This window comes from Manacus candei, unplaced genomic scaffold, assembly GCF_025592945.1.
Source record: "Manacus candei isolate 608988 ecotype Guabito, Panama unplaced genomic scaffold, ASM2559294v1 h1tg000049l, whole genome shotgun sequence".
In the NCBI taxonomy this organism is placed as follows: domain Eukaryota; kingdom Metazoa; phylum Chordata; class Aves; order Passeriformes; family Pipridae; genus Manacus; species Manacus candei.
In genome coordinates this window covers 26,941,879-26,958,982 of record NW_026138097.1, presented here as the reverse complement: position 1 = coordinate 26,958,982, position 17,104 = coordinate 26,941,879, and the positions used below count along the sequence as shown (strand labels likewise).

General features: G+C 37.4%; 1 protein-coding gene across 3 annotated transcripts in view; it reads right to left on the bottom strand.

The window, feature by feature from the left end:
• The window catches only part of RETREG1 (reticulophagy regulator 1), a 66,430-nt gene that overhangs the window by 17,123 nt on the left and 32,203 nt on the right, over positions 1-17,104 (bottom strand). The window contains exon 1 of one of the 3 annotated variants that reach the window (XM_051799332.1): positions 6,960-7,374. The exons of the other annotated variants lie outside the window; for them this stretch is intronic. Within the exon in view, the coding sequence (XP_051655292.1) occupies positions 6,960-6,994 (35 nt within the window). The 5' untranslated portion in view covers positions 6,995-7,374. Of the gene's footprint in view, positions 1-6,959; positions 7,375-17,104 lie in introns of those variants that run through there. 3 annotated transcript variants of the gene reach the window in all.

Genomic DNA, 17,104 nt, shown 5'->3' with positions numbered 1-17,104 from the left:
TTCTTGTTCACATCTCTCAACAACTCTCACATCTCTCAACAACTACCAGCCCTGGTGACATCTTTCCCAGAGCCCACTTGAACTGCAGTGCTACCTGGAGACCAAAGGGTTTGAACAAGGGGAAAGCAACAGAGATCTTTGTGAAGAGGGAGTGAGAAAGAAAGGAGGTCCCTCATATAACTGTCTGTACAACATACAGTGGTGTGTATGCAAAGATAGAGAGGTTATGTCATGCCCCTGTATATTAGTGGAGTTAACTTACAGTACCCTAATAAATGACTTAAATGTGAACCCTATATTTCCTGCCGAAACAGCTTTTGGTACTCCTGTCCAGGTGCTCCTTTTGGGATATAAGCAGCCAGCTGTCCCTGAACACCTTAAAGGCTTTTGTGCACAACTTAGAAAGAAGAAAGTTTTATGTCCCATCACTTATCCTGAGTTTCATATGAAGTGCTACACTTGCATTCTAAAACTACTGTCAGTAAGACTGAGGGTGTTCAGAAAGGAAATAAATTACTCACATCTTTCTGACTGCCTATGGCCTCATTTCTACAACTGAGCAAATACATACACTGTTGCCTGGTAGTTGCAAAAAAGCCTACCCAAAACACACTCCTGCCCAGACGCTTCCACCAATCACAGTCACAAACTCTGGCCAGAACAGTCAGTGGCATTACATTCTCTAAAAATGACTGATGGTGTCATGCTCTCATTTTGTATCTGGACATCTGTTCAAGCAAAGCCCCATCACATTTCTCTCAGAAAGGTCAGCAGATCTCATGTTACTGCTTTAAAGATCTTTTCGTGATGTGCTGGATTTTTTTTTAATTATGTGCATACAGTTTTATATGTATCTCCTGTAGATATGCTACTCAGAACTGCAGCAGTGACAGAGTACACCATGATGCACTGGAGCTGAAGGACTGCACCTACATAAACACAGAGTTAGTAATTATAGAGCTTCTAAACCCTCTTGATTTCCCAACTGTAACCACACGTGCTTGAAGCCGGTACAGACTGTAATTTTAAGGGTAACTTAAAACGTATTAGTCAAGGCGGAAGAGCTGAAAGTTACATTCCCAAAGATATATAAATCTAGTAATAGGTAATATGGCTATTTTGTAGCTTTTTAAAAAGAGTATCTAGAACTTACAGAATGGTGTAACTTAAGGGAACTGGATACCTAAGGACAAACAGGCAACCAGGAGTTCAGTATGAAATTTAACCAAATGAAATCCAAAGTATAAGCTGTTAGCAAAACCCAGTCAAGCAGGTTTACCTTTTCAGAGCTTCAACAGGTCTCTGCTTTGAGGAAAGAAATCACCTCACTGCAGAGGGAAGTGATCATAATAATGCAGTTATTCTCTCCAAAACATAAAATAGTGTAAAAAGCACATTTTACAGTTAAGTGTATTAATGTGCAAATAGCAAACTGTCTAAAATCTACTATTGAATTGTGTAGTAGAAAACAATGCACTATTGATTAGCCTTATTGAAACACAATGTAACAAATTTGTGGATGTTATGTGCACTATGTGGAAAGACAGAATGGCCAGCACCACTGAACTCACAGCATAGCATCTTAATGACATACGTGGCTAATTTTAAAGGTGATTATGGAGAACCGTGCTCTATCCTGTGCCACTTTTGGATCCTATGCAATCGTTAAATATACTAAAATAATTATATTTGTGTCATGTGGCTATGACCTAGTCAACAAGACCTGCAATTTAAATGAATCACTGGGGCACCATGTAAAATCCTGCTTGCTTCAAAGACTTCCTCAAAAGGATGCTGTGTCACTGAAAGAAAAAGCAATACAGGAAGCATCCACAAACACAACTGTTCTCAGACTTCAGGAAGAACCTTCATCTACAACCTTCTTGCTACAAACTCTGCCAAGCTTTTCTAATAGAAATCTCTCCAGCTTGTAGATATCCATATGCACTTTATTTCCCATTGCTAATCTGTAGGTGCTGTACAGGTTTAGGCTCAGCAATGTGTAGTACTATGGCAAATATCCTTTAACTGATCACAATTGACCATCCCTTCAGTGTTGAGGCTTGGACACACTTGGAATCTCTAAGATATACACACAGATCTTGTTTTTAAATTAAAGTCAGAGAATGTAGTATCAACCTCAAAGAGAAGCTAACAATATTTCCCAGTTAAGAAATTTCTTTTAATTATAATATCTCCTGTAGTTCAAATACATTATTTGTAATATCTAAAGTAATTGTTAATACTGTGCAACATTGCTTCTCAAGCTTTTAAAGTATTTTCTCCTGACCTTATTATCTAACACTTCAGTTTTGTGCTTTTTATTAACAATGAGTCAGCCCAATTCACTGTTACTGTTTTTTTTCAGGGGAAGATGTGGAATAAAAAGCTGAAACAAAGATGTTATTTCACAGCTTTCAGTAACATGCACATCCTTTGTATATCCTGACCAAGAAGATTTTTTCTGTAATATTACTGTGCAAGAAATATGTTTAAATCATCAGCATTTGATAAGGCTGGATGTGCCTTTTTCAACAGACTGCACAGCAGACCAGTCAGGATACTTGACTTTTAACAAAACATAATATAAGCAACCTTTCATCCCTGACTCTATACACTTCCTGCACGGTGTGTCGAACTAAAGTCATAATGATATTTTCTTCTCTTCAACTGACATGGGAACATTTTACCACTGGTGTGCTGCTAGACAATCAGCAATCCTATCAATGAAGGTGGTTCTACTGCTTATATTACCAGTCAAGAACAAAGTTTTCTGAAAATGAAAGCAATCCTATTCTTATAAAAATCCACTGAAGTGTTCTGCAAAGAGATAGGGGAACTCATCTTTTCCAACAGATTGCTTAAAAAACAAAAAAAAATAGAAAATGACCCATTACTACAAGGACTGTATTTTGTAGGGAATGTGTTCATCTCTTCTATTCAGGAATAACATCAGTCATCTCATAAGTCTTAATAAGGAGCTGCACTGTCTTTCTTTAGCTGACCAAACTCAAACAGGTTAATTTCAGCTTTTTTGAAGGCAATGCCAGTACACAAGTTCCTCAACATAGAATGTTAAATATTGTCACCTTTTGCTGAATAGCCTGCTAAACCAACCAAAATATACTCTAACTAAATTTGGGGCATTTTATTGTCCAGCTCCTCTAGAGAGACTCTCATAAGCAAATTGGTAGGCCAGCTCTCACAGGAAGCTCTTCCTTGGAAGTACTCCTGTCCAGCTCCCATGAGAAGAACACCAGCTACTACTGCAGTTTGAGGTCATTCAAAATGTGATCTGATAGTCAAGTGCTATTAGTCCAAACTCATGATTTAGTCAATTTTTAAAGTATCTCTTTGCATGAAAACTGAGTGTTTGACTGACATGTAAATACTACTATAGACTTACTTTCTGTTTAGCAAAGACTACAGTGCTATTACTATGTGCTGTCATCTTCTTACCAAGACAGGACAAGCACTGGGATCTTCTTGATCAGATTCTTGCTTGTAACAGAAACTGGTTACATAAAAAAGACATTTTTATTGCATTATTTTTGTTCAGAAAAGTAAGGAAATGCCTTCCTAATCAACAGGAATATAGAGTTCCATTTGCAGAACTTTAAACAGATCTGCTCAGCTGTTGGAAGCAATTCTTTGGGATTTATTTTTCTCCTGCAAAGACAACTCTGTTAACCATTTTTCACAAAATCAATTAATTTTCCTCCTTCACAGTCTCCTCATTCTTCAGCTGGGATACTCCAAGTTCAAGGCCTTTCAAAGTCAAGCAGCTAGGAAAGATGAGCTGAGCATTCTCTGAGTTGCAGGGCAGCTGCACAAAAAAGGAAAACTGGATTTTCAAGTGCCAAAGAATACTTTTGACCTGCAAAAACATAAAACCGACTTTCTGTGTAACATCACAAGGTGGCTTTAACTCTTTCTGTGCAAAATCTCATTTTGACTCTTTTCAAAGGGTTTTAATGTACTTTGTAGGAGTAGGTTATTCCTTACTCTGAGGAAATACTGTATTAATGAGAGTTCCTGGCATGAGTTAACAACTTGTTCCCTCCATTTATGCAGAGAATTCAATCACAAAAGAAAATAAAATACTTTAAACTTTATTAACTAATACTAGCAGAAGAAGTAAATATTATTCTATAATTACAATTTAACATGCTTTGAGTAAATAAATAACATGCAGATTTGACTTTAAACTGGATCTCCATTTTTCTAAGTCCAAGCAGATGCTGGGAAAGGTCATGCACTATAAAACTGTAGTTCAAAATCAACTGGTCCAAAAGAATGTAGCTTTCTCTCCCATTTTAATTCAAGTCATAAAAGATTCTGGCCACCATCTTTTCAATAATAAGCAGGTAAGGGCGATTAGAACAACAGACATTGTTTTGATGTTGGTATCTCTCTGAACACCTAAAGCCATGTGCTTCCACCACTTCAGGACTGATTATTCACAGTACCTTTTATACATTCTTGACCATCATTCCTCATGAGTTGTCAATTTTTTTTAAAAAATACACTATACCATCTTACACTAAAACTATAGGGAACCTGATGATAAAGAATTACTGGGGGAAAATAGCTCCTTATCCTAAATTGTTTTCAATCCTCTACCTTCGGCCACGTATTTCCTCACTGCTCTTCATCTGTTACCACCCAGGATCATATGACAAAACAAAACAGAAGATATGAGTGGGTACCTAATCTTCACAATCCCTAGCTTTTTTACTAGCCTTACTAGGAAGTATTTGTGCCTCTGTTTCTTTGCTTATTGTTCATTGAAATTCACAGTATGACTAACAGACTATTGACCAATGCCACGTATTTAACTCTGATGTAACTATGTTCATGAAATACACTTGTGACACAATACTACATATTTTCTGAAGTAGGACATGAACTCAAGAGGAGAGAGCATATAAGAAGTACTTGCATCTAAGAAGGAGCTACAAGTAGTGCAGTGTGCTGAAACCAATCTGGGAACAAAGCCCATTCTGCATCTTCTACAAAAATACCACTGCTGTCATTTTTACAGTATATAAAGCTTCAGTTTTGATTCAGTGTGCCCTTAAAATTACCTCATTATCTGTACATTTACATTACTATTTCTTCTTTTGCAATTCTAAGATTAATTGCTCCAGTACAGTTTCCATAGTGTTCCAGTAGAGTTCCCATAGCTCCTCCTTCCATTCCCTCCTGTTTAACTTGGACCAAAATATTCTGACTTCCACTAAATCTCATTAGCACTCCTGTAGGAATGCCCTCTGGTTATATCCTATTTGTTATGACCAAGATAAAAAGGCAAATTAATTTTAGAAAAAAAATCGGAACCTTCTGATTAAACTTTTTTCTCAAACCTTTTTGCTCATTAGGAAAGACACAAAAGGATGAGGGAATAGGATCGGGGTCAATTAATTTAATGGTAGCTTCAAAAATTATAAATGGGCAGAGCAGGCCCTGTTATCATTCTTTTTCAGGTTACTGCTCTAGAAAAGTTCATAGTTCTTGTTTCAAAAACAAAACAAAAACCCCAACAACTCTGAAAGAAAAAGAGGTCTTAGAGTTTTAGGCCTAGTTTTACTCCTGTTTAACTGCCAAAGCTTGCTACAAGCCTTTATAGAGAAAGAATTGTGAACAAAGTAAGTTAGATATTATTACAAAGCTGAAACCTCCTTTTTTAATGTGTCACACATATTCCTGTTTCCTTTATTGAAAGATATACAACTGAACAAACTGGAGATGTTGCTAAACATTTTTTAAAGAACTGCAATTAACACTTTGATGATTACCAGTCATGAGCTCAACATTTGCTTAAAAGAAAAGAAAAAATACTACCTGCTACTACAGTTAATTTTAGTCTATGTCATATATGGGGCACAACTTAAGATATCCCTGCAAACGGAAATGTGTAGGTGACCCCACCCCTGCAGAGACACAGTTACACCCCTGGGGATCCATTCACCCACACTCACCCAGTTAGGTGGCTGTGCCTGAGTATGCTGCTCTACAACAGACAACCAGAGGTGTCTCCTGTATTTCATCTCACATTGACACACATACTAGAAAAACATCCACATAAATGTTCATATTTAAATTTAACTAGAAGAAGAAATCAAATCCAAAGCCATAATGAAATGCTCATTTTCGATCCTTATAATTCCTTAAATTTGCCTCTATATTCTGACATTTTATTAACTAACTCCTATAAATTCTATTCTACATACATGACAAAAATACAGTATCAAGCATTTCATTAACACCATTTTAGAGCTAACATTTTGATTAGCATCCAGACTATGGAAAAACCATGTGGACTTTGTCCTAGCCAAAATTCAATAGCATCAACTTCTAAAAACATATTTTAAAATCTATTTAGCTAAATTTATTTAGTGCATTTACTTCATAGGAATGTGCTGGATCATATTTGAGAAAACAGTATTTGTTAAATTGTTATCAAGTTTTAGATCCAACTACTTTTTTCTTGTCCTAACCATTGGTTTTATAAAGCTAAGTAAGTTAAAAGCTAAACTTCAGAAAGACAGGCAAAGGGACACAGTGCCCTATCTCACAGAAATGAGTTACAGTTTTGTCAGTAGCCTGGCTCCAACTAAACTATTTCTGTGCCTGACATTTTGAGGCTTTTAAGTTGTCCCATGGTTGCGAAAAGTGACTAGGTAGGAACCACCCAGTATTTTCTTCCCTACAGCTTTAGTTTAACAAATACCTAAGAGCTACACAATTTAACCTCTACGCAGACATTAAGACTCTTATTTCTCTCCTAAGAAGCCTTATGTTAGCTTTAAAGGCAAAACCCTCAAGAAGCAAATGATCTGTTACAAGGCAGAGAAAACTGATCTCAGGCTGAGCACTCGGGAGCGTGCACAGATTAATTACATGAAGCCTCAGTCCTTACTGCTCTGCACGAGAACATCACAAGCAATGTACAGTACCTGTCATCTTGTCCCAGATCCTCACTGTCTGGCATTTCAGATGTAAAAAGGAATTCTCTCTTTCTTTCTACCAATCTAGATAATCCAGGCCACAATCTTCTATTCTGTTTTGTGTTTTAGGAGCCACCACCTGAGCACCTGTCCTGCTCTCTGCCAGGAAGAATGCTCCTTGCTCAGAGAGCAAATGTTTACAAGACATCCTAAGTGCCTGCTGGTCTTGAATGAAGTTCGAGCGGTCAGCTTTGATTGGCCACAGCTATAAATAAACAGGTCGTGACTCACCTCACACACTATGACAGGGTGTTTAGTAGCAAGCACAGCCAAAAGCCAAACAGTTTGTTTTCCTTCTGGTCATGTGAGGGAGAATCACCACCCAGTTAGTACATTTTATTTTTCTGCTTCCACTGGAAAGCTTCCTCAGCATCTGCCATTTTTCTCAGTTGTAAATAAGCAGCACCAAAATGATAGGAAGCGTAATGACACAAACTTTTAATAAGGTGATAGGCCTAAAAATATGAGAACAAAGAGCTTACTCTTAAGTATAAAAAATACCTTTTTTCATCCCCACAAAGTGTCAGTCACAAACTGTCAGACGCAGCAAAATTATTCTCTAATGACTAAATTCACAGATTAAAAAAATCCACAACTGGTAATTTTTTAAAATAAGGAATAGGAAGATAAGTTTTCAATAATTATTGATTGCATTGGTTTTAAATTCTGATTCCAAGCTCATCTGCCACAAGCAGTCTTAGCTATCATAGGGATACCAGCAAATTGTGCTGGAAGAGTCCTCAAAAATGAAAGTATGCTGACAGGAAGAGGTTTTCTGCAAAAATACTTTGATTACTTCTGCAAACCTAAGGTGAACTGACATATGGATTTCCTCCTATGGCGTTCTACTGCATGCATGACAGGGATTCTGTCACTCCAGCTACACCAGCTACGTCTCTATTAATTTTCAACACCCCAGCAACCTTATCTGTGCTGGTGAAGCTTTGTCACACAGTCCAAGACTCCAAGGATCTCACATGTATGTTGTTCAGCACATTGCTCAGCACTGCTTCCTTCTTTCATTAAACAGGCTGACCTGTTGTTCTTAATATATTTTCAAATAAATATTACATCCAGAGGTCTTCACATAGAAATCTTTATTTCTAGGGAGGAATCCAGCAAGATTTACACCTGCCTCTCCTTCATGAGACAGTAGGAATTGTCCTGGGGATGTCACATGTTAAAAATAAATTTAAAAGAAACACACAAAGCTGGAAAAAAAAGGTATGCCATATATCTTTGATTTGGTAAGCTCTGTTTGGTGCATTGTGAGTAATACATCATTTCTGGAAAGCTGCTTTCAAAACAATAAAGGATTCTATCTTTACTTCTTTCTTTTTTTTAATATAAATTTCTTCAAAAGTAAGATCAAGAAAAAGAACGAGATCAAAGTCCTCTGTGTAAATTATGCAGTGTAATATATATGTAAGTATTCATTCCTGCCCTACAACTGAAACTTTCCATGATCACCAATACCTTCATATTCCAATACAGTCCTCCTTTTCTTTTCTTTCTATAACTTATGATAGTTATAGCTGAAATAAGTAAGAGTTGAATTTTCTTCAAGCTTACCCTGAAACAACACAGCTGCTAAATTAAAAAATCTTAATAGAACGATTTTGTATGACAGCTTCATCTTCAGACCAAAGTTCTGAAGTCTTCCAATTGTGAAAAGAAGCAAAAGAAATAACTGAAATCGACAAACACATAAAAGAATCATTCAAAATTTAAATGTGGCATCAAAAATGAAAGCAAAAAAAATTAAACCCCTTGTGCAACTTGGGGTTGCTTTTGTTTAACATTCATTGCAGCATATTCTTACACAGCCACATATATTTACTACATAAAATGCCTTTTACAAAATATTTCATTTTAATGCATTTGACAAACACACTCAGAAGCTGAAAAGCTTTCAGTATCATGTCTGTCCCTGTATGTCAGTCTTGGAACTTGATGAACTCCAAACCCTTCAAGTACAGCTCTGGACTGTTCATTTTTTTGTCACACTCTGTACACAGCAGAAAAATGGTTCACTGTTTACTTTTACAATTCCTTAGAATTCTTCTCAGCCCTCACTGAGGTAAAGAGCATAATATCACCTGATGTACTTATTCATAAACAAAACCTGGAAAGATTAGTTCAAAACTGTCTACTAAATGAGTACCTATCTAAAATGTCAAGGACCTGTTAGCTTGGAAGTGGAGCATTTATAAAATACTTTCTAAAACTTCAATACTCAAAGACTAATTTCTACTGGTATCACTGCTCATCACTTTTGCAAATCAGACTTCAGAACAGGATGAGTACCTAATTAGCAGAACTACAATCACACTGAAGTATTTTTCCCAGTAACACAAAGAAGACTATCTAAAAAATTAATCTCATTTTTTTTATAATTCTGAATACTTCTGCACCCAAGGGAATTAGAGCTTGTATTGGCCCATCTGGAGTTTTCCAGCAGATCGGGCTCCAGACTATTTCATAGCTGTACAAGACGGAATGACCTCTCCAAGACCACTTGGGTGGAACAGCAGGAGGTGAACAAACATACTGTACTGAATCAGGCCAAAGGGCTTCTGCCATCTCCTCCTGTGTCCAGAAGCACAGTCAAGGGACTAATGCATTGCTGCCTTCTACAGATAATCTTCCAGACTCCCAACCTGTGGAGTTTTGAACCAGCAGTGATGCCTGTTTTTTTAGCTCTGGGTGGATTTCTGTCCTGTGATAACACTGATAACATCTTGTGGCAAGGACATCTGCAGCTTAACTGCATACTGTTTGGAAACAAACAAAAAAAATAACCAAACCCCACACAATTTTGTTTGCTCCAATCTAGCCACTTCAACTGGTTTCTAAGAAGTCTTATACTGAAACAGGTAGATGACAGTTAACTCTCTGTAGCTAAAAATCAGTTTTAAACTTTTTCAATATGGAAAACTCAAAGTGACTAGAAATGACAGAACTGAGGAAGGAAAAGCTCTTTCCCTACCCATGTTATTTTTCAAGGACATTCTTACTTCCTTGCTTAGCTGCACCTGAGCACTGCACTCTGAACTGCAGCAGACTTGGGTCAGCCCTCTCTATCCCTTCTAAGTTCTTTGTTGCCACTTTTGAGGCCCCAAATCACAAGACTAATCTGTGCTCCTCTCAGCAACCTCCTTGCCTGAGCTGCTATCTTCCAGGCTTGCTATGTCTCTCTCACTTCTCATATGCAGGATTTTCTGAAATTTTCCCTCCCCTTGACTCTGTTCATTCCTTAACAGAAAGAACATCCTCTTCCACCTTACTGCGAGTTCCTCTCCCCAGCCTTATTACTTCTGAAATTAACATGGAAGCCCCTGGCTTTATAATCAAGAGGAAAAAGATTCCATTGACAATGTCCTACTCTTGGTCAGCTCATTCAGCTTTAAAAGCCCTATTTCGCTCATCTGTTTCATACATGTAAGCTCTTGCATGGTCTCAAACATCCTGACTATTCTTTTGCAAACTCTTCCTATTTTTACTATAACCAATTTAAAGTGGAAAACCCCAGGAATGTACAGAGTTACTCCCAGTGCGGGCATACTTTTACATATTATTTACACATTTTGACTCTTTTTGTGAGTTGTTCCTCATGCTTTGTTGGCTGTTGTTACTTTTACATATAGCTTTCCAGAGTACCTGGTCTTCCTTATGTTATTTGGATAACTTAAAGAATCAATGCTTCTTACTTCTGTTCATCTCCATGGCCCTGTTTTCATTTAAGTAGACCTCTTCTAAACCTTTCTGAAAACTTGCTTGAGAGCCGTTGAGTAACAGCTCTTTACTGTCAGGTATTAAGACATCCCAAAAGATGTGCTGGCATGCAGATCAGAAATTTTCCTCTTACAGGCAGGCACCAAGGACTGCAGAAGTCTCCAGCGAAAGAAGGGAAATAAAAGCTACGTTCTTGCCAGAGACAAGGAAGCAGACTTACTGAATAGCTGAGAGGACTGGAAATAGTGTCACATGCGCTGCTGTGCATACTTAGATACTGAAGATGCTCCAAGGTTTTAGGAGGTAGGCAAAAGGCAGCGTGTTGTCCATGTGGAGTGCAAGGGTGTCATCCAGCATTGCGTGGTAGATAATGTGTCTCACCTGGGCTGCAAGCTTTCAAAGATTTTAATTAGTCAGCCTGTGGCACACTTTAGCTGGTCAGCCAGCTCCAGAACTACTCACAGTCACTACTGCCTTCTATGTCTCTCCTTACCTAAAAGGAGAGTAAGATGGTGCTTTCAACATATAACCCTGTTCTAATTATTCAGCTGTGAACAAGACTCACTTCTAATAATGTGGATGAAAAAATTATGAACACCCTGCTGTACACTTAAAGACATCCTAAAAATCCTCAACTGACAGGGAAAAAAAAAAATCACACTCCCAAAAGAACATGTAGTTTAGCTTGGGTTTCCAGAAGGAATTTAAAGGCTAGCATTTTAATTTTTGTAGATGGTTTATGCTGATGTTATTTTCAGCAAGAGCATGGGTTTAAAAATTACCATCATTGTCAAAGGCATGTTTAGGATGAAAACTAATTTGAAATCCCTTTTAATGCTACTGAAAAAAATCATACTAATAACATATATGAAGTATCCCAAAATAAAATATTCCCACCTTTTTCAATATAGAACTGAATATACTGATCACATTTGTGTGTGTACCCTTCTGTATTTATAAGCACACACACATTACTGAAATTGGCTCGCAGGTTGAGCACAAAGTACTCTCTGTGAATGGGGATAACATGAGACTGGAGACCTGTCACTAGTGGGGTTCCACAGAGCTCCATCTTACGCCCTGTGCTCTTCAACAGAGAGGCCCTGCAGAGAGACCTCGACAAATGAGAGGACTGGGCAATCACCAACCATATGAAGTTCAACCAGGGAAAGTGCCGGATTCTGCACCTGGGGTGGGGCAACCCTGGATGTTTGTATAGACCAGGGAATGAGATGCTGGAAAGCAGTGCCTGCTGGAAAGCAGGAAGGGACCTGGGGGTCCTGGTCTATGGCAAGTTGAATATGAGTCAGCAGTGCCCTGGCAGCCAAGAGGGTCAACCATGTCCTGGGGGGCATCAGGCAAAGCATCGCCAGCCAGTGGAGGGAGGGGACTGTACCACTCTGCTCTGCACTGGTGTGACCTCACCTTGAATTTTGTATGCATTTTTGGGCACCACAATATAAGAAAGATATTAAGCTGTTAGAGTGCCCAAAGGAGGGCAACAGAGATGGTGAAGGGCCTCGAGGGGAAGCCATATGTGAAGTGTCTGAGGTCACTTGGTCTGTTCAGCCTGGAGAAGAAGAGACTGAGGGGAGACTTCATCGCAGTCTACAACTTCCTTGTGAGGGGAAGAGGGGGGCAGGCACTGATCTCTTCTCTGTGGTGACTAGTGATGGAACCAGAGGGAATGGCCTGAAGTTGTGTCAGGGGAGGTTCAGGTTGCATATTAGAAAAAGGTCCTTCACCCAGAGGGTGGTTGGGCACTGGACAGGCTCCTCGTGGAAGGGGTCACAGCACCAAGCCTGACAAGAGTTCAAGAGGCATTTGGATGATGTTCTCAGGCACATGGTGTGATTTTGGAGATGGTCCCATGCAGGGCTAAGAGTTGGACTTGACGGACCTGGTGGGTCCCTTCCAACTCAGCATATTCTGTGATTCATCAATTTGAAGGGCATGACCAATTTTCACATATTTTCAACATCCAAATTTGCTGAACAACACCTATCCTGATTCTTTCTATGTAAAGCTTACTTCAAATTGCAAATGCTTAATATATTTCCTTAACTTTGAAATCTCCCCACACACTATAAGATATACATAGAAGTTTTGTTTATAAGAGAGGAAGCCTTTCATACAAGTGTGAATGAGAAATCATGAAAATGCACCTACTGAACGTGCTCAGTTATTTGCTGGGGTATTATATCAGGTGTAACCACAACCTGGTAAGCAGTGTGCTAAAAAAGCTGAAGACACCTATTACACACAAAATATAGTTTGGTATTTAGCTGTACCTAGGATCAGGATTGTAAAAAAAAAATAAATAAAATCCTTCAACAGTCGAAGACCAATAAAATAAACAAAAAAAGTGCTTTCTTTCTCTCTTCATGGAATTCTGCATATTATACAGGATTCTTATTTTTACCTGGACGAAATAACTAATTTTTAAAACATTTTTTAAATTACGAGTTGCATATTCAGGAAAAAAACCACAAACAAAACAGCATCCAGTTTTGACATAAAAAAGTAATGCAACGTTCAAAAAGCTAAACAACCACATGCAAGAAATACTGGGCAGAACAAAGCACATGAATATGTATTTTTAAAGAACCATAAAAAGTTGAGTATGAAAGCAAACTCAGTATCAACAGACACCAAAACCTGTTTTACATCAGCAAAAATGAATTGTCACTGTGAAGTTTTAGTGTTTCGTCACAAAGCACGCATAATAATGCTCCACAATGCATGACAATATTTCTGAGTTTCAAACACAAGCAGAAAGAGGAGTTAAAGGAGTAAGAGACACTTCAACTGCAGTTTAAAAAGCAAAATATTACATTTTAGTAACATGAAGATAGCAAATTTTCCTCTATACAAATATGACAGATCATGCTGGATTTGTGTCACAGAGAAGAGCTGGAGACAGGAAGGTAGAAGATCTTACCACTAGGGGTGAAAATCTCAACTGCTCTGGGACTTTTTGGCCATGGGATCTTGTTAAATAGCTATAAAAGAAACAAATATTTGGAGGAAAAAAAAAAGAGCAAACAAAAAAACTAAACCCACCTAGTAATGATCTGAGCGATTTCTAAAGATAACTGAATATTTTTCCCAAATTTTCAAAAAAACCTTTACATACATTTTCATGAAATTATTTACCCTAAACCTACAAAAGTGATTATGTACTAGTTCATCTATAATCATGATCTGTAATTCAGTCAAGTCACATTAAAATGCAGGGTTTTTTTCCCTAGGTACACACGCTGCACAAGATTCTGAAACCTGCCCATCTCCCTGTCTCCTTTGGTTTGTAGCAATCTGAATCTGATTTTTCTCAGCAATTGGTTTCTTTTCCTACTGAAAAAAATGAACTATATGAAAGGCAGACCAAACAGCAAGATAGCTACACAATGAAGTCAGCTTCCTTTGAAAAAAATGGTTAAAAAATAAGCATGAAGACTTCAAAATAGTTTTCAAAAGTACTGATAGAAAGAGTTAAAGCACAAACCTGAGAAGTTTGTAATGTTTTCTATACAAGTACATTTAGAAGACAAGTCTATATGTAATTCAATTAAGAAGATAAGAAATCACTCAGCTACATAGAATCTCTAAGATAATTAGAACACTCAGACCACATACTGACAGTGCATATTTTTAAAAGATTTTGCTGGTATGCTCACAGTTTGCTAAAACAACCCACCATTATTTCACTGCTACAATTGTCCTATGAACAAGAGGATATGAGCCAGTTTTCCATCTAGTCACATAATTTATTCTTCAGTGCAACGTAAGAAAATCTCTCCAGAGAATGGTTAGTGCAATTGCAAGCCATAACTACATCCAAGTCCAGGTCACCAGCCCCAAATTAGACCTTAGAAGCTTAGGGATGAATAACTGTAGGACTTCAAGTATATTATAATGTAAGCACAGCACACAGTTATATATTAATCATTTTTACTGACATCAACCCTATTCTTATGTCCCAGCACAAGGAGCCAAAGTTTTGATTAATATTCAGAATTGCTAGCCAAATGTTTTCATACTAAGTATGATTCATTTTGATTCCTTAAGGTCCACAGCCTTTTTCAATGCCTATATAGAGAAAGCAAGACAGATGACTAAACGATACTGTTAATTTATCAATTTATTAACACCAACTTCTTATCTATTAGTTCATTTACTGTGTAACAAGAGATGAAGTCTCCAGTGTTGAATATGTCTGATGGTAAAATTACAATCATATTCTCTCCCCTTATAAAGAGCTTTTTGCAACAGCATTGTCTTTATTCAGTCTCAATGTGGTAGTTTGTACGACTGTGCAACTGTAACAAAAAAAAGATAATTAAATTGTCACTAATGTGACTCAGTTTCAAGGCCATATTTCAATCTGATGCAGCAACTGGTAATCTGTATGCTACATGCCAGTACCTTCCAATTGCAACACATGTAATCGCATGTTAGAAAATCTGATAAATTATAAAGGAAAGAGTAACATGTAGATTTATATAAAAAAAGTTTAAAGTATTTATGAACTACAATCAGGGGAAAAATGTCAGAGTGTGTGCCTCTTTAAAAGGCACATATTTGTGTATGCTGATCAACCAGTTTGTTTAAAAAAGAGTATTAAGAAAATACAGAAGCCTCTCACCACAGTTCATATTATCTTTTGATCTCATATTATAGCTCTACCAGCTCAAGAGAGTAAACAGACAAACAAACTTGTTAAATGCTAAACTTAAAGAAAATATTTCTACATAGTATCACTTACAACAACATAGAAGAGTAAGATAGGTAATAATGAGACAAAGCAGCAAGAACTACATTAGATGAAGCAACAGTATGCTTCACACAACAGCAGTTCATACACAACTGCAAACTAAATAAGATGGTTACTTCTGAGTGTACTGATTAAAATAAAACTAACTTTATCCTGGAGTGACTGGATAAACCAATTTCTTCACACAGTTTCTCCAACGGGAATACTTGTCAAACCACACCATTCTACTCTTTCAACATCCAGCCCTCTAAGAAACAACTACAAATTTTAAAGATATGGGAGACCAATGAAACATCACACAGCTCCGCAGAAAAGGCAAGGGGATAGTCAAGACTGCAAAATAGAAGTGAGTCCCCTCCTGCAATCACACTCACCCCCCCAAAAAACTAGATAGTCAAATGGCTCTTGGGCTAATACAAGTCAAGAAAGGTTCAGAGGAGGAATGATGATCGATGAAGACCTGCAGCTTAACCTGTTTGTCAGCAAGGCCACATGTTGATTTGTGATCTAGAGGAATCCCCTGAACTGGTTGGGTGAGCGCTGCCAGAACACTCAGCCAGAAGTGTTGAGCACCTGATAACCTTCACCCTGCCTCGAGAAGATGATAGTATGCATGACATTTTGCTGAGGGGCTGACAGAACTGCTGGGAAGCCAAACTAACTTCAGTTAGCTCAGTTTTCGTCCCAAAGTATAAAATACAAATTTGCCTTTTCCTGTTCCTTCACTAATAATTTTAATTAAATTCAGTCCATTTCATAAGGTGGTTTAGAACACATGTATGCACCACGCTGTTTTGCACAGCACAACAGCAGCTCCGATCACCACTAAAACTTTTTTTTCCCTCATTTTTTAATGGACGTTTAAAGACTTCTACAGAATCTTTTTTGTTAAGTTGTATTAAATACATTTTAATAGTACAATTTGGTGCTAGAAGACTGAAAAAAATGAGCTTTCAGTTTAGAAGTTACTTATATATAAATACATACCCATCTATTCAATCTGTAAAATGCACAATATTTTATCATAGCTTTTGCTGTTTCCTTCAGAATCTTGAATAAGGATCATTAAGCCCAATTCCCTGGATGTTCCTACAGATGTTGTTGTAGAGAAGGGAAGTAGAAGGGTGAAAAAAATAACACTCTATGCAGGCTTTTACTTTAGTCCAGTGAGTCTCTCTTATTAAAAAAAAACTCAAACAAAGCACTAAAAAAAACCTAAACAAAAAAACCCCAAACCAGAACCAACAAAAAACTCCCCACAATCCCCAAAATAATTTATTTGGGAAACATTCAGAGTACTTTAAATATATCATTTTTCAACTGCTTTTCAGGTAATCTGCATTTCTCTTCATCTCATTTCAGTGACTGACAAAGAAAGCCCCAGAAGACTATAATTTCCACCTGCTAAAATTATTCTTTACAAAAAAAAAAAAAAAGCCTCTTCAGTATGGTTTGAGTTTGACTGCTGATTGAAGAAATAAGTTTTTTCCAAGGTACATCTAGAAGGATTTTGAGTAAAGTATTTGAAACTTTAACAACAAATTCTGCTTAGTGTCCTTTCCAGACATTTCTATTTATCGAGATT